General features: G+C 39.2%; 1 protein-coding gene across 4 annotated transcripts in view; it reads left to right on the top strand.

Moving 5' to 3' along the window:
- Window positions 1-22420, top strand: part of CCDC149 (coiled-coil domain containing 149) — a 55159-nt gene that overhangs the window by 22346 nt on the left and 10393 nt on the right. For 2 of the 4 annotated variants that reach the window (XM_063336118.1, XM_063336117.1), the window contains exons 4-11: window positions 111-218; window positions 5760-5876; window positions 8061-8233; window positions 9716-9788; window positions 11124-11208; window positions 12459-12603; window positions 18838-18914; window positions 20292-20324. In XM_063336118.1, coding sequence (XP_063192188.1) covers window positions 111-218; window positions 5760-5876; window positions 8061-8233; window positions 9716-9788; window positions 11124-11208; window positions 12459-12603; window positions 18838-18914; window positions 20292-20324 — 811 coding nt within the window. The remainder of the gene's footprint in view (window positions 1-110; window positions 219-5759; window positions 5877-8060; window positions 8234-9715; window positions 9789-11123; window positions 11209-12458; window positions 12604-18837; window positions 18915-20291; window positions 20325-22420) is intronic. The other 2 variants (XM_063336120.1, XM_063336119.1) reach the window with 1 other exon arrangement.

Genomic DNA, 22420 nt, shown 5'->3' with positions numbered 1-22420 from the left:
AAACTAAAGATTCTTTGTTGATAAGGAGTAAGTCTAGGGTTTCTTTTCATCACCACCTACACTTCTCTCCATAGGCACTAATTTCTGATTGATATTTACTCCTTTTCTAGGCAAATCTTGCCCAACTACTGAGTGAGGCTCAAGATCGAAATAAGCATCTTGGAGAAGAGATTAGAGAGCTTCAACAGAGACTGGGAGAAGTACAAGGGGACAATAAGGTATTATAAACTTTTGTTATCAGTAAGTGACATGGAATGTGTAAACTGGACTGAAGTTTTGCATTTACTTCTTAGGAAAACAAATAAAACAATGAGTTACAGAACTTCTAGAATACTTTGATTACAATAAATGCTCAAAACAGTAGAACAAAAGAAGCTTGTAAAAGATACCAGTAAGTGCAGCTTATTATACATTTTTTAATGCTGCTTTTGCTCTGTTTTCCGTAACTACATATTTTGCACCTAGCCTTGCTTTAATAATCTCAGACTTAGTTTCTTTTTTTTTTTAAATGTATTTTATTAGTGGTATTTCCTCTTAGAAATAAGTACAGATACATGTCTTCATCATGTGATAATTTTCATTTTTTTTGCAATGAAAATGCAAAATTTTAGTAGATGGTAAAACCAGGAGAGGCATAATTTTCCCCTTCAAAAATATGGAGTGGTTGATCACAAATATTAAGCCCTCGTCCCATTACCCTTACATAACCAATTTATTTTATTGCTAAATTTAGCAAGTTATATGGAACATTGCTCAAAATCTGCCATTTGGTATTAATCAAACTCCTGTTGTCTCTGTTAATTGAAATATTTAAACTCAAGCCAAATGTGTGTAACATTCACAGCTGGAGCTGTATGCAAAAGTACATTCAGAGATCAAACTAGTGAGAAGTTGAATTTGAGAATCGAGGTGGTTAACGAAGTAAAAAATGAAAGAAATAATGAATGATAACTTCCCTCCCTTAACTACAGTTTTAAAGTTACGGGATTTAAAAATCTGATTAAAAATGATGCAACTTTTAATTATTCAGGTGGTTTTCTTCTTTCTATTTAAGTTCATTTTATTTATTTTATTTTAAACATAAGTATATTGTGATAATGCAGTTTTATTCATAGTTTATCACAAAGGACTTCCTTGAAGGTGTGCCGGGAGCTGGGAAAGGGTCAAGTGAGACCTGAATTTGTAGTATGCATAGCATTCAGTGTAACTCGCTCAAGTCTTCAAAGACCAGCTTTCCCAGTGTTTCTTTTCATTTTGCATGTTATTGTTTGAACTATATTACAGTGTAGAAGACAGTGCTGTGCAGTTCTTCAGTACCAATATTACGCCATGCAGCCTCTCCCAAGCCACTCTTGAACAGATAACGAGGGTTTGTCAGTACAAGCAGAACACAAAGGCAGTAAAACTACAACCTATTCAAATACCAAGGTCATGTACCTATTCTAATTCCTTACAACTATATGATCTTGGTAACACAGGCTACTTCTTTGTGCTTGAACTGACTTTGTTTAGATTTGCCGTTGCGTGTTAACTTGATATTAGCTGGTCATCTTTGTGACATCTGTATTCTCAGCGCGAGTTTAAATTCATGCTTCTCATAACGAATGGAAAAATACAAAAAGGGTTATTCTGCCCACCATGCCCCTCTCCAAAAGGTGCAAAATAGTGCATCACTAAATAAAGAGGGGGAGGAAAGAACTGCATCAGACAGGGATTAATTTAGACTAGGTTTTTCATTTTTGGAACACATTCTTCACTTTCCTAGTAAATGAGAAATAGAGCTTATTTTAGAGTCAGGTTGCTGGTTTCTGAAGTGCCTAAAAAAGCATTGCCATCTCTCTGAGGGATTTAACACTCTCCTCCTGTGTCAGATTTTGCTCCCTCCTAGCTTCAGTGATAAAATTCTAGGCTTCTTCCCGAAGCCATTCTGCTCTGCGCATCAGTTCTCCTGTACCGGCAGCTGGGTTACTTCAGGCAGTGGAGTCCAGATAATGCATGGTATATACAAAAACAAAGAACTTTAATAATTTGCTTGTTCTTACATTTTTCCCCTGCATTCTTCTCTCTGCTTTTTCCAAAGTGAGGGAGGGCATCCTGCCCAGCTGGTCTACGTCAACCTTACTTCTGGCAAGAGATGAACAAACAGCTGCTTTTGCAGCAAGTGAAGCTGCTTATGGATGAACAATTCTGCCTGTGTCTGAGCAGGGGTGACTCATGCAGGCTTTGTCACTGAGTGGCAAGAGCTTTGTAGGACTAAAAAAGAAAAAAAAAAACCTCTTTAAATATCACACATTAGCTCTATTGATAAAGAAATGTTTTGATGGCTTGGCTTGTTTTTCACCGCTTTAATGTTTGCTACTAGAAGCATACGGTCACTTGGATTAGCAAGAAGCCCTTAAACTGGTGACATTTTACTTGTTGTTGAAATCATGTTAAGTACGTCACCAGTTAGGCAATAACAAATTACTTGCATTTGGTTTAACTGGACTAATTTTTTCCTTTAATTTCAGCTAGAATTTTGTTGGCACAAATAATAAAACTTCTTCAGGCAGTCTCTGGAAGGATTTGTTGCTGCAGTTTGAGAAATACAGTAATAGTTAGACTGCAGCGCTCCAGAAACAGATATCTAAGACTATTTATTTTTATGATTGATCGCAATCTCTTATCAGCTCTGACACATGAAAACTATTCTGTTTATGATAGTTATTTGTAAATCTTTTTCCTTCCTAACATTCTGGCAGCAATGCTTGGAGAACAATTACTGAAACTGAGAAGAAGGTAGTTAGGAAATCTAATTCTCTCTTGTAAAAGGGTGAAAATGGAAAGCATAAGAGAAACTGGAGGCTTCTGGAAGACTAGATGACTCAGTTGCCTTCACTTGAATTCCTACCCACACAAAGAAATGGTTTTGTGAGCTGTTGAGGGCAGTGCTGAGCAAGAAGAAGACACACGGAAAACAATGGCTGCGGTATTACTGACAGTTCATTACTATAAGGCAGACAATCATTCATGCAGCAACAGTGCAAAATGTTAAATGTGGTGTGTATGCTTTGGCAGAATTGGGACTTAAGGTTGCAAATTTGCATAGTTCTGGTCCACTTTTTAAGATTTTTTTTTTGTAGACAACGTGGTGAAGACAATTGCTGTCAGTGGCAGTGGCTAAACATGATGGTGTCTGTCTTCTGTGAAGAATTTACTGCTTGTGTTGTTTCCATTTTCCTTCTGCATGTTTTATCGATAATCAGGAATGCACAACTTTGGCATGGGCATTGTCTGTGGAGTCCCAGCCTGCACAGCACGTCTTGCAGTGAAGCCTGTTTGGGGCATTGTGGGGCTGCTACAGAGTTGCTACTTTATGGATAATTATTTTAGCTGACACTGATTAAGAAGAAGGTGTGATATTAAAATAATAAAGACTAGTGGCTTGCAGCAGTGGATTGTTTTGGTTAACAATCTATGGGTCCTTGACAAACAGGCGCTATCTCTGGTAAGGTGCCGTTAATTTTAACCCACCCTGCTGTGGATGCTGTTCACAGAATCCTGAGGGGTAGCGTTAACTTATTCTCTAGCTGCAAAATGAAGTTGAGCGGTCCTTTCCTCAGTGGTTTCTGAATGACAGAAATAAAAATACGGCAGCCAGAGGGCAGGTGTATAAAGTTTATAACAAAGCACTAATATATGAAATAAACCTTTAACCCTCTGGCATAACACTTAGTGTCTCTTTGGGTCACAGCATTTTCAGGGAAGATTTTTATAGCAGGTGGTGCTGCCTCATAAGACATTCCCGATGCAGAATTAAAGGACTTGGCCTGTTCTGCCCTGTCAACTCTCTGATTGGCCAACTGTCTGGAAGAAGGGAAGAAGCACTCTGTCGTTTTATGGATTGGTATTTTACTTTATTTTATGTATGTTTATAAAGCCACTTTTACTGTCTGAATTTGGATTTCTGAAGCATTCTTTTCATAAGACTTCATACTTTTTTTTTGGCTTCAAAATTAATAGTAAATAAAGAGTTCTCCATTTATTGGCAGACTGTTTGACCTTGCAAGTAATAATTGCTTGTAGTTGTAATTGCATCGTATGCCTCACCCCCTCCCGGGCTAGAGGAGGGTTGATCATAGTGTGTGAGTCACAGCTCTGATCCAGTTCCCAGCCTGGGGCCGAGCGTTACACCGAAGTTGTGCTCTGCTGCAGGCATTGAAGATGTTGGGAAAGAGTGATTCCCCTTCCCATTTCCAGTTTTTCTGAACAAAATTGAGTCCTCAGAATGTTATTACATTTGTTTCTTCCTGCCTTTCTCACTAGCGAGAGATTTGAGAAGTTCAATTAATCTAACTGAATTAAATCACATTACCATGCCTTTTGTTCATCAGCCTTTTAGCATTTAAAAAAAAAAACTCAGTCCTATAGCTATGAAGCCATTCTGGGATTTGCTAGTTGCTTTTCTGATTCATTTGTATAGATAAAGAAATTAATAGGAATTATATCTCCTAGGATCCATTCAGCCTTACTAACTGTGCAGTGGTTTGTACTTTCCCTGTGGGGATAGGGAAATGTAGTTTGCCAAAACCAGTTACTTTGGGGGGCACAGCTTCCCCTGAACAAGTGAACTGCTTATCAGAACACGTTGTACTAGCTTCAGTGACTTGCACTGAACTGGAGCTGAAATAAGTGGGGAGGATGATTTTGGTAGTCTGTCTTGCATCAGCAGGATTTTAATTGGCACATTGCAGCTATGGTGACTGGCAACCCATAAATACCAAAGATAGATTTTAATGTACAATCTTCTACTTCAGAAGATTGATGATTTTTTTTTTTTTTCCCCTAACTCTGCAATATAATGATGTACATTAATTCCTTGGTGCAGTCAAAGATATGGGGAAAGTCAGGCTGGTTATTGTGGTGCGTTTCTCTGGTCTCTGTGGAGCTACTGCAAATGAGGCCATGGGGAGGCAACACTTCTGCCTAGTTGTGCTCAGTGTAAACAACTGTAAATGCTGAATGCCTTACAGACTGTTATTTTAATACTCCATGATTCTTGAAAGGTAGTTGCTTTTTCCTTCGGTTATTGAACATAACTGTGTATTAATTCAAGTCAGACTGTTTTCAGCAGTTGCAAAGCTCGTGAGTTCATTACCTGTTCAAGCATTTTGGCCAAGTCTTTTTGTTGTTGGCCCATTTGCATTTTTTTTTTTTAACATGAATTAACTTTTGTGAGTAGATGAAAAAATAATGCACAAGGAAATGTATTAGCAGCTGTTAATGCAAATTCTGCACTGATGTAGCGCAGTGGGATTTTAAGTGGTAGCAGTAAAATGAAGCTGCGCAAGCCACTTAGTGCCTTTTTAGTCTTAACTAGGGAGAGTTCTCTGCTGCAGAGAATTTTAAGATTTATATATGAAAATGGCTTTCTGGGAATTCTCTGGTTTTATTCTGACTGGAATTTGTTCCTGTCACTCCTAAAAATCATTGACCACGTGTCTGTGTTTACTTGGTCTGTCATCATTTATATACTCTGGTGACTGTTGTTGCAAGTTCTAATTCAGCTCCTGCTGATGCTTTGAGTGTTCGACTGGAATTTTTCACTAAGGACAGGATTGAGCCCTCAGCTCAGAAAACTTCCTCTAGTTTAAGTAGTACCATCTGTTTGGCCTGGAAGAGACTGGACTCTGTGACAGCTTTACTCTTTCTAATACAGATGTAGTCTAATGCTACAGCCTGTGTTCTCTTGCTTACCGCATCTTTTTTTGTAATTGCAGCTCCTTCGAATGACAATAGCAAAGCAAAGACTTGGAGATGATGAAGTTGGGACTCGCCACTTTGCAGCACATGAACGGGAGGACCTTGTTCAACAACTGGAGAAGGCTCGAGAACAAGTAATAATTAAATGAGCATGTGTTACAGAGTTAGTGCAGTAGCAAGTAAATGACTGCTTCTGTTGTGTTTGGAGGGCTGGTAGCTGATTGATTAACGTTGCAAATAGTGGTGAAGGAGTTGGGACTTTTACTGAAATAGTTCTTATTGAGCACTAACTTAAACATGCATACTTGGTTAGAGTGAGTTTCCTAATCTCAGGAATTCCTTCTCTAGATTATTGATTCTCCTCTTTTTATAATGTGAAGCAACAACTTGTGACAATTGAATATTGTCAATGAATGTCAATGAAAGAGACTCCTTAGCGAAAGCTTGTTACAAGTATTCAACACAATACGTGGCACCTGATGCATCTTACAAAGATACCGTCTGAATCAAATTTTCTGTAAAAGTGTTGTTAGTCTCCCCTTACTACCACCTCTTAGCTGTTTCTTCCTCTCTTCTGAAAAATTCTTGCATCAGGCTTCTTTTCCTTCCTTCAAGTCTGTATTAATCCTATGTACCATGCAGCATCCAGTTCATCACACTCTTTCCCTAATACCAATACATAGCTTTCTGGACAATCTGAGGGGTTTGTGTTCCCTGTTGTTCCCACACGTATTCCTACCAATGTCAGTTCCACCCTGAATGAGCCATTCTGTGATCCATAAGCAGGTGTGTATTTCTTTGTTTTCAGTCTTCACTCAAGTGCAGTGCTACTTTAGCTTACCAGAAGAACTGTTGACTGCACTTGGTCTTCTTAAACATGATCCTCTCTGGTATCTCTGTTCCCAAGCTCGCACTCTCTCTATTCATCACTTGGCCTCTTTTCAGACAGTCTTCTGTTGTCCTTCCTGGCTTATCAGTGTTTTCTGAGGTGCCAGTGGAGATTTCTCAACTCATTGCATGTTTTCCTCACACTCTCCATTGCCTCTCCTTGGAAGTTTGAAGCTCTTTGTCCCTGAGTATCTTTCGTACTGGACCCCTTCACCCTTTTGCTTAATAGCAAAGCTCCCCCTGTCAACCACACGCTGGCTTATTTTGTACTTTTCTCAGTTCTTCTTCCTATTCTGTGGAACTTCATTGCTGAAAGTCCATAATTAGTATAAATTCCCCCTTACAGACTACTTCTTCATCCTCCAAATTTGCCAAATTCTTATTCAGTTGAGTTCATTCTTGGAGTCCTAGAAATTGTATGCTAAAACCATCTTAATATGGTTGTAGAAGAATCATAGTATGGATTAAGATTTCTTTTGCTGTTAAAGTTTTAGAATCATAGGATCATCTAGGTTGGAAGGGACCTTTAAGATCATCGAGTTCAGTTATCAACCTAACACTGCGAAAACCACCACTGAACTATGTCCCTAAACACCACATCTACACATCTTTTAAATACCTCCAGGGATGGCGATTCCACCACTTGCCTGGACAGCCTGTTCCAATGTTTAATAACCCTTTTGGTGAAGAAGTTTTCCTAATATACAATCTAAACCTCCCCCCGCGTAACTTGAGGCCATTTCCTCTTGTCCTGTTGCTTGCTAGTTGAGAGAAGAGACTGACCCTCGCCTCTCTGCAGCCTCCTTTCAGGTAATTGTAGAGAGTGATAAGGTCTCCCCTCAGCCTCCTTTTCTCCAGACTAAACAACCCCAGCTCCCTCAGCTGCTCCTCATAAGACTTGTTCTCCAGACCCCTCACCAGCTTCGTTGCCCTTCTCTGGACTCAGTCCAGATTCTTAATGTCTGTCTTGTAGTGAGGGGCCCAAAACTGGACACAGTACTCGAGTACACAGCGTCAGCAGTGCTGAGTACAGGGGGATGATCGCTTCCCTGCTCCTGCCGGCCACACTATTCCTGATACAGGCCAGGATGCTGTTGGCCCTCTTGGCCACCTGGGCACACTGCTGGCTCATATTCAGCCAGCTGTCGACCAACACCCCCAGGTGCTTTTCCGCCAGGCAGTTTTCCAGACACTCTTCCCCAAGTTGTTTTCTAGAAATTTTGTAAAACACATCTAACTGCTGAAGTTACTTAACTTCAAATTAATGAAATAATACCAAAATAGAGTAAAAATGCCAGGGGTTCTGAGCTTTGACTGTCCGAAATCAATCCTGTTCAGACATGCGGTGTTTGTTGCTGTTTTCAGTTTGGTCACTATGTAATCTTTTGTTTAAACTTCAAAATAGTCATACAGCTCTCCTTCCTTCTCAGATCGAGACTCTCAGATACGATTTTCAGGCTGCACTGGATGAATTACAGGATGTGAAAGAGGAACGCTCTTTTTACCAAGACAAGTCTGACAGACTAAACCAAGAACTTAACCATGTCTTAGGAGGGCATGAAAACCGTATCATCGATGTAGATGCTCTATGTATGGAAAACAGGTGAGTGCATTGCAAACCTTACAGTTGCCCTAGAACAAGCATTGTATTGCTTTAACAGGGAGCATCAGGAAGTCAGTCACAACAAAATTTTAAAGAAAATATGTCCAAGAATAAAAGTCAAGTGATTTTGGTAATTTGTTTTGTCTGTTTTGTTGGTACTGTAGCTAACCATCAACTAATATCGAGAAAGTTCGGCTGCAGGAAATTACTAATATTTTATTTGGCTGCAGAGATGTCAGTGATATTCCCAAACAGAGCTAAACAGGGGAAAGGAAGGGAAGCTCAGGCCTTTTTATTCCCATCACTGTATGGCACCAAAAGCAAGAATATTAAAAATCGGTGTCTTCAGAAGCTCATAGTGAGCTGTAATGAGCTAATCTTGGATTGGAAATGGGGACTTTGAGTACCCTGAGTTAACAGTTTTGGACATAATTCTCACCACAGGGAGAGGCTGTCAACATGGAGTGATTTGCCAACAAAAGTTGCTGGTGAAATCACCCATGTAGATATTCTTGCCACTTCCCTGGGAAAAGAATGTGTTTTATGGTCTCTGCTGAGGACAACACAGAGGAGTCACTGTCAGAGCCAGAGCAGATACCTCCCTTAATGTCAACAATTACCTTGAAGTGAAATAGATCTTGTAAGACACTTTCCATTTACAGGGACTTCTGCTTCAGGTAGGAAAGTGTAATACCAAAGGCATTACTTCCTCCCAACAACTCCAGGAGTTTTTCTGTTTTGCGTGACCTACAGAGTTCTGTATCAATTTAAGGCCCCTGTTTCCCTGACAGTGATATGATTTTTTTTTTTCCTCTAAAATAGTTAAATTGTCACAAACCCTAATACAGCTGCAGTTGCACTACTTGAAAGAGGATAATTTATAGACCCTTTATACATGAAAAAGGTATTTTCCTATGTGGAAATAACCATCTAATCCAAGTGCATAAACTCTATTAGGAAGAACTGTACTGTTTCAGTTAACTGTATACCATTTTTCAACTAGACTGTTAAATTTTCTACTTTGTGATTGCTAATGAGAAGTGCCATGTAAGTGATGGATATTGCAATGCAAAAGTTCTGCATAGTTGAGTCTTGTGTTGACATATATACAAATCTTCATGTGTCCATCTCACAAACCTTCAAGTACAGAGGGCACGAGTAAATGCTTCCTATTTCCTCTAGACATAAATATATCCTTTTAGCTTCCCTCCCCAAAAACCTGAGGACCGATATAAAATGGTTGTGCAGCATGCTTGATAAATCTAACAGAAGGGCAGCCTCATTTTCTGATGCAATTTGTTTCTCTACTTAAAGTTTTATGGGGTCAAGAGCAGTAAGATTTTGTTATTTTATCCCTCACAGAACTGCAGAGGGAAAAGAACTCTCAGTAGCTCAAAGAGAGGACATGCCAAATAGTAAAGAGGAGCGCTTGAGGCAGTACTTGAAGGTAACATGAAGTAAAGGATTACTTTTCTTTTTCAGGTATCTTCAGGAGAGATTAAAACAGCTTCAAGAGGAAGTCAACCTTCTTAAGTCTAATATTACTAAATATAAGGTAAGATCCTCTCAGTGTATCATCTAAACTGTGCTTCGTTGTTCATGGAGGTTATTGTTCATTCTCATGTTCATATGCATTTAAAGAACACAATTGTGTCTTCGAAGAAAAATCCACCATTGACAATACCAGTACATATACATATTACATGCCCAGTCTTCCTTGTAGGCTTCTTGTCTGATGTAGTACAAAGGGATACCCATTAAAAGTATTTTGAAAAATGAATTAAATACCTTTTTTTAACTTCTATGGGGGAACCCTCCTGCTGGGATCACCCCACCCCAGGTGAGCAGCCTTCCATCCTGATGGTAGGTGAAAAGTAGTAGGTCACACTGTGTGTGGTGAGTGACTGCCACTGTGTTGCTGTCACAAGCAGGTCTTGTTTCCCGGTGCCCTAATGGCCACATGATTTCTTCATATGTCTTAGTGATTGCTAAGTCTTCATTGTTCTTCCATTCGTGGGTTAAGATATATGCTGTTTTGCGTGCAACCTTCAGGACTGAATCCTGAGGGCAAAATATTCTTGCTCTTCCCTGAAGTCAAGCACTCTGTTTTCTTCTGCAAGTGATTTTGGGGTGTGGGAGGGCTGTTTGTCAGGGCATGAGAAGGGTTGTCTTAGGACTGTCAACAGGAATTCTTAACCATTTAGGTCACTATGAATCAGTCCCAGCACTAATTGCTTTTTGTGCATGAGCAAAACTCCCCTAGGTACCAGGTTCATTTCAGTGTCTGTTCACACTTATGACTTGGGTCTCTCAGATTGTGACTTAGTTTATTGGTAAGAATTTAGCATCTTGGTGGTCTGGTGGGTTTGATAGAACTGTAATTGTTTTGGAAGACCTGGGCTTCCGTAGCAGGATCATTCTGCTGCTAATTCCTGAAAGTCAAGTATTTGCTACTAAAAGGGCTTCTAAAATCTCTGATAGAGGAGTTTGAGCTTTCACTTTGAAGCCTATCCAAAGAAATGCTGGGGAAAGTCTGATTTTGTTCCCAGCTGATGTTCTCTACAGGATACTGCAGTATCTTCACTGTCACTCAGCAGATTATTGAAAAATAGGCAAGTCTTCAGAATGCATTGGGGGGACTGCGTGGGAGAGACTACGATAAAGTGATTGCAATGAGACAGAATGAGCCTTTGTAACATTGCAAAGACTGTTTTGGCTGGAGAATAATACTCCAGGAAAGTCACACTCCCGTAGGTTACTATGGGTGTCAGCTCCAGGCCCTGCAGAGTTGTTCTGAGACCAAAATCCAAAAGGTTCCAGATTCTTTACTCCTAATGAAAGGATTTGTTGGCTTCTGGTTTTCTAAATAAGGTATTTATTCTTTCCTTAGAATGCACTAGAGAGACGAAAAAATTCAAAGGCTCATAGCAGATCCAGTAGCAGTGCTCTGACTGGAGTCCTGTCTGCAAAGCAAGGTATTCCATAAATGCAGCGTGGTGTTGCATATCTCATTGAATTCCTTCCATTTTACCTCTAAATTTCAGTAACCCTTTCCTCACCAACCAAAGCAAAATCTTTCTTCTCTTTCCCGTTTATTATTATGTGCTAATTTTTTTTTCTCCGTTGACTTGACAATATAAAATTTGCCTTGAGTACTGTTTCTCCTTTTGTTACTCTTTTGCCATTCATTCTCTCCCCTGACAGTTTTATCAATTTTTTTTTTAATCTCTAAACCCTCTGCAGCTTTGACCCTGACAAATCGCTTCTTTATTCATCTCTTTGCTCTGCTAACAATGGCAATCACAATTCATATTCCAATGAAAAATAGACTGGGTGGTAGAGGGGGGGCCCTAAGTCAGGTTTTCTGCTACTGTTCCTGGAAGCTTTCACATTCAGACGTTTCGCAAGAAATCCTTTTGTCCTATGTTTGCTACCCATGGGTAGCAGCAAAACGGAGTAGTCTCTTTTTCCCCCTTCAAAGAGAATGTCAAGATTAGGAAAGAAAGGGGAAGAGAAAATTCTCTGAGCCAAACAGGTGTTGCTGTATTCATACACACACACACACACACACACGAGATCAGTAGTATTTGTCACGGTAGGTTGAAACTTGCTTTTCTGTTTTTGGCTTCTCTTCTGTTCTCTTCTCCGTGGACTTGGATATATTTTTATATGTATATAAGGGCAGAGCCAGATTCCGGTTACAAAAGTTAATGATACTAGTGAACTTCCTGATGTGGCTGAGAGGTACAGGCTCTAAGCTGCAGAGAAAGAGTTCATGGGTAACTGTATTTTCACATCGGTCTTAAATAACCTGAAGTACATAATAATTCTAAAAAGTAATATAGAGGCTTCCTTGTCGGCTTATGTTTTAATGTAAGGAGGAGAGAAATGACCAGTTTTTGCCAATCTGGAGACCTGTAAAAGAATAGATTTGTTTTCTTCTGAACAAAAATAATATTCCAAAAGCGGAATTAAGTTAACATAAGATGTGTCTGCCTATACTTGTTCTGGCAATTGCTGTGGAATAACGATCAGCTTAGAAAGCCACCATCTTTATGCCAGCTAGAGATTATATTGCTGGTGTTTTGACTTTGTTTGTTAATGGAAGGAAAAAAAATATGTATTCATTTAAGTAATGAGAATCATTCTTTAATGTTAAGTAAATGTTTTTGTCACATCTCTGTGCATGAGAATCAAAAACTCATTTGTGTTTTTAATGTTATAGTCCAAGAGCTGTTGTCGGAGGATCATGGATGTAGCCTACCAGCCACACCACAGTCCATTTCAGATCTCAAATCACTGGCCACTGCATTGCTGGAAACTATCCATGAAAAAAACATGGTCATACAACACCAAAGGCAAACCAACAAGTAGGTAGCATGACTTCTAAGTAAAATAGAACTTACCAAGCTATACAGAAGTCATAGTTTTGGGGGAGTTTCAGGGAAATGGGAAGGAAGGTCCATTTTCACAGAAAATTCATTGTTATTGTTAACTGGTGGGTTCTTTAGTTTTTGAGATCAGCTATGTGTTTAGAGAAGAATTACGTTTTTGAAGTCTGGGGTTCAGACCTGTCTGCCTCTGCTAGGCCAGGATTGGTTTGCTGCTCAGGTTTAAGACAAACCATAATAACACGGGGGGGACTTCTAGCAGGTAGTCTGTAGGGAGGGCTAAAGAAAAGCTGCTGGGAGGAAGGACGCCCTTGAACTGGAGGAGAAGATATGTGATAATTGCTTGTTAATATAGGAATTTGCTAATGAACACTGGTGGGAATAGTAAATGTTGCACCTCGGAAAGGGTCTGAAAAGATTTAGTGTAACATTTGTCACAGGCTAGTGGCCTACGTGTCATACAAATGATAGCTGTTGCTCCTATAGTTACTTTGCCAAAAGTTGTAGATCAACACAGTTGGATTGCTACCATACGATTTTTTTTTAAAAATCCGAACTGAACTTTCAAGGAGAATTTGTTTACTCTTAGCTGTTCTACTCATCAGTACAATTCTTTGTGTCTTGCACAGCTCCTATCATGGCAGAATATAATAATTTTTGACACATTTTCTGACATTCTGATATTATTGTCCTTATACAGTGCATGAAAATCAGCTAGGAAGTGTTCCTTGATTCTGTGCTCAGTTTTCTTCCTTGTTTTTTTTTTAACACTGAGTCACTACTGGTAATCAGAGGTTATTCAGGCTTCTCAAAAGCACATCAGGACCAGATGCCAGAAACAGGCAGACATCTTTCATGAAAGGAAGAAGTAGTACAGAAGTAAACTGTATTGCACTAGAATAGATGATTCATTTTGAAAATTGATAACTCTGATACTAGGCAGACTCCATTGCATAATTCTTGGTGATGCGGCAACAGAAGTGGAGGAGCAGTTTATAGCCACTCTTAATACTCTTGAGAAAGCAAATGCCTAATCAGCTAAAGGGAGACTAAAGCGGTGAAAATGTAGCCCAGATCTAACTGATGGCAGCTCAGTCAATTCACGTTTGTATGTCATGTAATGCAAGAGGAGTTCCTGCACTGAGCAGTGCTAATGAAGGGCTAACACCTGCTTGCTCCCTTCTTGCTGTTAACGTAGCATCAGAAGGAAAACATCCAGTGAACAATTTTTTTGTCATTCCAGATATAACCAATCTTTGCCTTATACATCCTGATGCTGTATCATTACCTGGTGTTCTAGTTTGTATACGCTTGCCTGTAACTATAGCAAACTTCTTTCTTAATTTTGTATCTCTCTCTGATCACATGCAGTCTCTTGCATCTCTCACATGTATCATTGCGATGATGGCTTTACTTTCTGATACCCCTGTCTCTGCTTTCACCTACTGAGTATGGCTTTTCTTGAGAAAAACCCTTGTGAGCCTTCACAAGGAGATACAATTCTGCATAGAGGAATTCTGCAAGGAGATACAATCTGCATGCCCAACCAGTCATATATAGCTGTGGGAGTAGACACTGGATTTGTGCACAAACTAATATTCTGTGCCCAATAGAAGATGAGGTCGTAGAGGGAGGTGACAGTCCACATCTCTCCCAGGACAGGAGTGTGCTCAGAGCTGTAGTGTTGTATTCAGTTCAGGATGCTTCAGGGGAAAAAAGAGAAAGATAAATCCTGGGCAAGTTGAGTGATGAACCTCAGCAACACTCCTGCGTGGTGTGCTTATTCTTTTTGTCACCTTTGGATTTAGTGGGATTAAAGAAGCTTTTAAGGAGCTGGGAGGAATGGGAACTACTTTGAGTAGAAACACCTAAGACACAAAAGAGTTAAAGTGAAAAAGGGAAACGCAGATAGGTCATCAGGGAAAAACATCCTTTATTTGAGGTGCATTAGCTGGTTGTTGGGGCACTTATTTGCCATGTAAAAAGTTACAAGTAAGGTCCATAAACTGGTACAGGTAGAAGATGCATTCTTTTGTTGAAGACATTTCTCCATTCAAAGTAGGAAGTTGAGAAGGATGTTGGGCTAGGGAGAACTATAATGACAAAAGACTTTACATAAATCAGAAGGTAAAAGTCTCCTTCACCCCTCTGTGCTGTTTGCCTGGCTTTCCCCATGCAAAGAGCATGTTTGGAGGACACAGTTACTCCTTCAGATTGTTGCGTGAAGAAAGTGAGATTTATTGGATAAAGAACATGATATTTTGGGCAGTTGTTTTATTCAGGGAAGAAGTTCTGCTTTTGATATTTGGTAGTTGATTGACCTATTAGTGATTCTATTATCAGTAAATGAGACTTTTCAGACCATATGAACTTATTTTCCTCCAAACAGTTAACCTGCTCTGAAGTCAAAACCTCTCTTGTTCCTTGCAGATTGAGCAATGTCTATATAAATTTACAATAGCAGAATGGTAGATTTTCTTTCTGACTAACTGCAGCAATAACAAGACAGTGAATTTTTTTGCATAGATTAGAATTTGGATGCGCTGTTGAAGTTGACTTTCTGCTGTAACACTGTTGTTAAAAACATTCGTTGCGACTCACTCTTGGAACAGATACACTATTATTATTGACGCTTTTCTAAATATGTGGCACGATAAAAGGAGCTGTGGGAGTATGTGCCTAGGAACAAGTAGGCTAAATCCAGCCTTCTTTTTTTAGCCCCACTTTTAAGAAAAAAATTAGTTGTTTGGGAAGAAAACAGGTCATTTTCACCACGTGATTTGTAGCTACTACTGCTAAGTTTAAGTAATGTCCTATGTTTTTCCTCACAAGCACATTAGCTTAATTTGAAAAGGCAGTTGTAAATGAATTCTGTATGCAGTAATGTCTTGCAAGATTAAATAGTTACATAAATGCAAAAATAAACAGTCCTAACCCTGCCGAGCAAATGGATAAAAATCCTTTTTTCTTCTGCCAGCAATAAACTGTTTATTAGATGTTCTTTTTAGTGCAATGTGTTCCTGAAATTGCCAGCACCCATGCAAACCAGACCAGTGTAGAAGCTGCTCTGCTGCTTAGACATGGTGCACTAATTTTACCATTTCTAACTTGGGCAAGCTCGGTCATGACCAAAATTACAAAAAGGATTGTGTCAGTCTGTAACTGAGTAAGTGTTTCCACGTGATGTGTAGAAGTAGGTATGTGACCGTGACAGACCCTATTTACAGACACTTGGGTGATTGTATGAGGGTAAATGTCTTCTGTAGCAAGATCTAAGTTGAAGGAGAGGTGAATGGAGCTCAGGTGCAGTAAATCAGCATGGCTTCCTTCAGATTATGGCCATGTGTGTTGGAAGCATGGGAGAACCAGAAGGGAGCTTCTAAATTCAAGTGGAAGCGTTGCTGCTGTCACAGTAACAACAGATTTCTGTAAAACCTTATCCTGGAGGGAGGTTTACACTAACTCCCGTGTTGCATTAGACACATAACCAAAGGACAACGGCAATAGCTATCGATCAGCACCTTTGTCCATGACATGATCTTTCTGTTGTAGTCAAAGGAGCTGGTCCACCATGGCTAGAGATAAAAAAAAGAGATGAGGAATTTGATGCTACCAACCTGTGCAGCCCCATTAAAAATATCTGCTGTTCCAGGCCACCACAGCTCAGTCTTCTCAGAGCACATATAGAGGTGGCAAATTATCTGGAGGTCGCTGGGGAAAGGGAGGAATGGGGCAAGCCACGCTGTGTTCAGGATTGCTTACATGTTTATTTTTCAAAAAAGGTTTCCATAATAACTCGCAGCTTTCTGTAGGGTTCATTTCTGCCATACCTGTCAGATAATGTAGTTTGGAGCAAACTAGAATCGTACTCACCACTGAATGTACTTTGCTTTCTTCCTGAATGAAAAGAGCAGGTTTAAGTATTGTCCTCTCTTTTTGCCAACTATTGTTCACAGCTGCAGAATGATCCTTCTATGTGAGAAATTGCAACAAAGGTTAAAAAATAGCTCAGTGCCTCTTCTGAGGATCTAGTAGGAATTATCAGGATATATTTGCTCCAAAACCTTTAGAAATAGTGTGGTACAGCTGATAAATGAATTACAAAATTTAAGAGAAGCAAGGGAACAGTGACTTTGCTATTGTTGTCCGAATAACAAGAGCAGTAGCAATAACTGAACTTGATGCAGAGGACTGAGTTGCCTTCTGTGATACGGCCAGCCAACAGGGAGGGCAGTATCTTTCCCCCTTTTCTGCCCTGGAACTACTGGTGAACTACTTAGGAAAATAATAAGGATTTTTTTCTTTTCCTGGCAGAAGTGCTAAACTTGTGACCCATTTGTGGTGACAATCATTAGCCATATCAACATTGTTTTGTCAGCTCCCTGGCTGAGCTAACATGATGCAGAAGAAGTCTTGCATCATCTCTGTCTGTTCCTGGCCTCTCTGAGCCAGGGGAACTCCAGCTCCTTCGGCTGCCCCTTGTTGGGACCTTAGGCAGGGAGACGGCAGTGGGCTCCCTGTGCGTGAGGCAGAGCTTCTTCTGACTTGCTCTGTGCCTTTCTCCATCACCTGTTGTCTGCACTGCAGAGCGCAGCTGCTGGATGTCGGGCCATACACTGGGATATGAAAATAGAGTTCTTAAGGCTGAGTCTCTCACACCACACAGAAACATTCTGAAAGCAAAATCTAGACATCAACAATTTTGATTGTAATCAGAGAAGACAGTAATAGATCCGTCATAGCCTTGGTAACCTATTTGACTACGCAGTTTCAATGGGGAAATAAACATAACTGCTCACAAATGTCTTCTCTTGTCTGCTTGTAAACGTGATGGGCTGTTTGCTTTTTAGTTGATACACACCCCTGTACCTGTCAGTGCTTTCTTTGGTATTTATTATAAGCTTTCTCTTTCTCTTTTACATTCTCTCTAATCTTGATATTATCGTAATCTTTAAAACACAGGCTTTTATCGTGTCTTTGCAGAGCCCTCACAGTAGAGATTTCAAAAAAACTTAGTCCTTGTTAATCAATTTTTCTAGCCCCTTTGATATTTGCTGGGTTTGCTATTCTTCACGTCCTTCCCAGATTCTGCCATCTTGTCAGTAATGACATTCCCAGTATGCTCAAATGTCTGCAGCATAAAACCCTCACTGGAGAGCACGCAGTGCAGTATTACACAGCTCTGGTGGGCACGGGAAGATACTATTGCCTTGCTGTTTGTGATATGCTGCTTCTCAGCATTCAGTTCAAATTTAACTGACTTACCCTGTTGCTGTAATTTGATGAGTAAAACTTGCTGTCCATTATCTCTGCTGTCATGTTTAGAATTGCTGCCTCGTCTAGGTTTCTCACTCTATTGAGTATTGTTTGGGATTTATTTAAAGACATCTGGTTCTAGGAGACTTGCTGTGCCTGGGAGAGAAACACTTTCAAAAATTCATTGGGAAAAAGAGCTTTCTTTGCAAGATAGAAATCTCTCATTTGATCTGGGGAGAGAATTAAGACTAAAAGTTAAATCCTGCAGGAGAGCTAACTGCAAATAGTATTCGTGTAGGAATCAGATACAAAGGAAGAGATGACCCAAGAAATGCAGTGAAAACTGGGAGTGGGTCATAAAGGCACTAAAGAGCTTGAAGCTTTTTAGTGAAGTAGAAAACAGAGTTCAACGCTAAAAGAAAAGATATAGTGGAAAAGATATTCCTTGCCATTTTAAGCAATCTTAATGATAGAGGAACCTCTGTGAATAAAGGACTAGGCCAAAATTGTGTCTTAGAACTTTAAAATCAGTCTAGATGTTGTCTTGAGTTTCCCATATTTTGTCTGCCTAGCGTTTACCTTCTGGTTTTAGCTGTAGAGAAAGTCAAAGTAACTGGGAAGAGATATTTGCAGGCAAGGAAATAGAAATATTGTGAGTTGCTGTTCTTGTCTTTAACAAAGGACAAAGGTTGAAAGACGAGTAAATCTACTAGACTTTTTTTTTTTTAAACCATGGGATAGATTAGACAACTATATTTTATTTTCTGTTAACTCAGGGGGAGGTTGTCCATTGCCATTAGTGAAAAGAGATGACTGTGTACAGGTTTACTGCACTAGTTAAGTTAAAAATTCAACTGTAGCTATGTAAGTAATTGGGCTTTGGTTACCTTAGTACAACAAAGAATCTCACCTCAACTAACTGTCCCTGGGGTTGGTTTTTGTTTTCTTTTTCCAAAGAATTCTAGGCAATCGAGTGGCAGAACTAGAAAAGAAATTAAGAACCTTGGAAATTGCTGGCTTGTGGAGTCTTCCAGGTTAGTAAAAATTCAGGAGAACAACTTGCCTTATTTAGTTTTCAAGGGTATGTTTGCATTTAACAAAAGCTTGGCTATAATTTTTTTTAATGACAGTTATTTTGCAAATATGCTGTTCAGCACATTTGCAAAATTAGAAACCTCTAGTAAATGTTAAGTTGAAACCAAGAATCACTAGACTCCTTTAAACTCTAAGTCTAATACGTATACTGAAAAAAAAGTTTTAAATACTGCAAATACTGCAAAATCAAATTGTCGCCACAGTCTGCAGGGAAAAAAAGGAAGTATTTTATTTGAACAGTTGTATAAAATGATACACAGGATATTGGCCATTATGTTTTTCAATAAATTTTATTTATTAATTTTGTACTTTTTGTAACTTCCATGGATTTTATCACTGTATTTTTAATGTTTTTCTCTACAATCATAAACTCTGAGAAATTGGAAATGTAAATGATCTTAAATTTTCTAGTCCATCTCTCCAGAACAGGCTTATTCCCTGTAGCATCTTAAGTATTGTATTTAGTTTTGAATTACTCAAGTAATGGGAGATTAATCTGCTTCCTAATAGACCTCGCTGTTAGGAAAATGTGCAATATTTAATTTACATTTACTTTTTGTTTCTTTTCTTCCCATTACACCTAATTGTGTCGTCTTTTAACCACTGTAAATTATGCTACTCCATTGCTGGTGTTTGCATCATTAGGCTTTGTTGTTTACAGCTTCGTATCAGGACTACTGGGGGTGGGAGATAGTGTGGTTTAGGCTTCTGGTTTTTTCGATCTGTGTTTTTTCCCACCTAACCTTTCCATCTAGAAGAAAACATCTGACAAAGCTGAGCAGACCTTGTGACAAACCTGTGCTGTTCAACCGTTTGGACTGATGTGGTGTATTTCCGCTTTAGGTTGCCCGTTGTAGGCTTTCTAAATCACCTTTCTGGAACTGGCTCTCTTTTTGATGCTTTCCAGGACTGAAGGTCACAAATTTGTTTCCATGGATTACTCTTCAGTTAGTCACCTAACGTACATAGTGCACTTAGTGCACTTGTCCTTCCCCACATTCTCCAAAAGATGCAGGTGAAATATTTGCCTAACAACCTGCTAATGCAGTTTCGTACCTTACTACAAACGTGTATCAGAAACTCACCAATTTAAGGTACTGTAGGTTTGGGGGTTTTGTTTTGTTTTTTTCTTCAAAAATAGCGTTCCATGGAATTAATACTAATAAATGCAGCATTTCTAGTCTTTGCAAAATGTATTAAAAAAATGGATCCGTGGGAACTTCTTGGACCATTGTTGGTTTACGTAGGTAAGACATCAAATTAATGTTTATGCAATAACAGCTGTCTCTTTCCTTCCTTTCTTGTGCTGCCTGAAGGCCTGAGCTACAGTGTCTCAGTGGGATTTGGGAGTAGGTTCTGCTTGACATATATTTTTAGTAACTGATTTTAGCAGTACGTTAAATATTGTCACTGCATGTAAATAAACAGAAATGTTATCTGAACATTTTTATATCTGACAGATTACGATGTTCGGTCAAGTGAGTTAGATGACCACAAGAGAAATAGAGACTGCTCTACCAGACAATTCCTTTAAATTGAGGAAAATAGTAAGAAAGGATGATCTTAAATAGCTGTAAAGGGATTTTGAGCCCTGAGGTTTGTTGATTTGCTGCTTCTCTTTTAAATCAAGAGTGCACTTTTGTCTCCTAGTCCCAAGGTGGTCAGAAAGAGCCTTGCAACACCGGGTGGGTCACCAATTCACTTTTCAGAGGGTGGAAAGCTTCCGCTCCATAAAACAGCAGCACGTACCAAATAGTGTGGGAACTACCACAGTGGACTCTGCAGCTGAATGTTGGCTCGGGTGAGGGGCAGAACATGGAAGGTATATCATCTAGGCAGTCTTAAAGCCAGAAAGAAAAAAATATTATTTGGTTGTGAGTTGAACTTTTTGTCGTTGGAAAAAATACGCAAATGAAAGCTGATGTTCAGTCTAGCACTGGAAGAAACACATATTATAAATGGCAAGGTTTTAATATGAAGTTAATGTTCCTACTTAGGCATTATTGTCCATATAACATTTCTAACATCCTGTGTCACCATGGTATTAATATCTTCCAAATGGTGTTAATAAATGAGGTTAATAAACTTTATCCTATTGAAGACAGAGATTGACCACTTCTGATTTTTTTGTTAGGTGGCATAGTTGTCATCTGCTTTTTGGGCTATGCATGAATGAACTATAGGAAAGCTAAATCAAGAGGAAGTACATACTTAATTTTTGAAACTGGTAACATAGTTTGTTTTCTGTAGAAGTTCTGCCTACCACAAACTTTAGGTTTCCCCTGTTTGGAAAATGGGCTTTAATTAAAGTGAATCTCTTGCAAAGTTCATTGCTGAAAAGATAGCAAGCTTGGGCGTAAATTTGGCTCTGATTTTCATTTTATGAGCCCACTTGCCTTGAAAAGGAAGCAGAGAATGTGATGTTCACAAAAGTATTGTCTTGGGTACATTGTGGTTCAAATTTGCATGCATAATATATTAAGTGTCTTCAGTAATAGTACATAGTAAACACCACCTTATTCCTCTCACAATTTGATGTCACTAGACATTCAGATAAGTAATTCTTGAAGTATTTCTTAAAATCTGTCGTTTCCTGAAAATTCCAGATTTCCACTGGGGGGGGGGGGCGGGGAAAAAGCCTAAGAAAAGAGCCGACCATGATTCAGCCTTTTTCTGCCTGGGATGATAAGAAAGTTTCGGCAGTGCCTCTTGCTCTGCAGTAATCAGCAGGGAGCAGAGGCAAGGTAGAATTAATGGGCTCAGCAGCTGCCGTGGGTTTAACCAGTTGCAGTGGTGTAGGGTGCAGCAGGGGTTATAAAAGGATGCCCAACCCTGGAGAAGAAAATTAAGAATTTACTACTCTTGAAAATTTATACGTCTGCTTATTTTGAGGTCTGCATACTTTTCACTAAAGTCCTTGAAAAAATCATTAGAGGAGCACAAAGCTATATAAGTTACAAAATTGAGCTTACACACCAGCTGATTGAAATTCCCCATGTGTAATCCAACTTCAGATAATGATTCACAGACTATAGTGCAGCAATACCCCCATGTCCCTCCTTCATGAATGGATGTGAGTCACTGTTAATAAATAAATATGCACTGGACTCTTTGGGCCACATCTGTTGCTTAGATGTGTGGTTACTGAGCTTAGCTCTATTTTCTGTAACCAAGTTGGTTTTCAGAGAAAAATGTGAAAGTGAATGTGTTTACTGTGTAAATGCTGGCTGGAAGTCAACAAGTTTCTTTTTTTCAAGCTTGTCTTGCAATCTTCAGGGGGTTTAGCTCAGGCTTTACTTTTTTATTAAAAAAAAAAAAAAAAAAAAGACTGTTTTCTACTCTCCTGCTAAAGGCTTGCCCTCCCAATTCTTTATTCATCGTCTTTTTGAATTTTACTTCCTCTGTTAGATTTTTCATATCTTTTTGGATATGTGGCTACTTTTGA

Source organism: Chroicocephalus ridibundus, chromosome 5, assembly GCF_963924245.1.
Source record: "Chroicocephalus ridibundus chromosome 5, bChrRid1.1, whole genome shotgun sequence".
Taxonomy (NCBI): Eukaryota; Metazoa; Chordata; class Aves; order Charadriiformes; family Laridae; genus Chroicocephalus; species Chroicocephalus ridibundus.
This window is presented reverse-complemented; position numbering and strand designations above follow the sequence as displayed.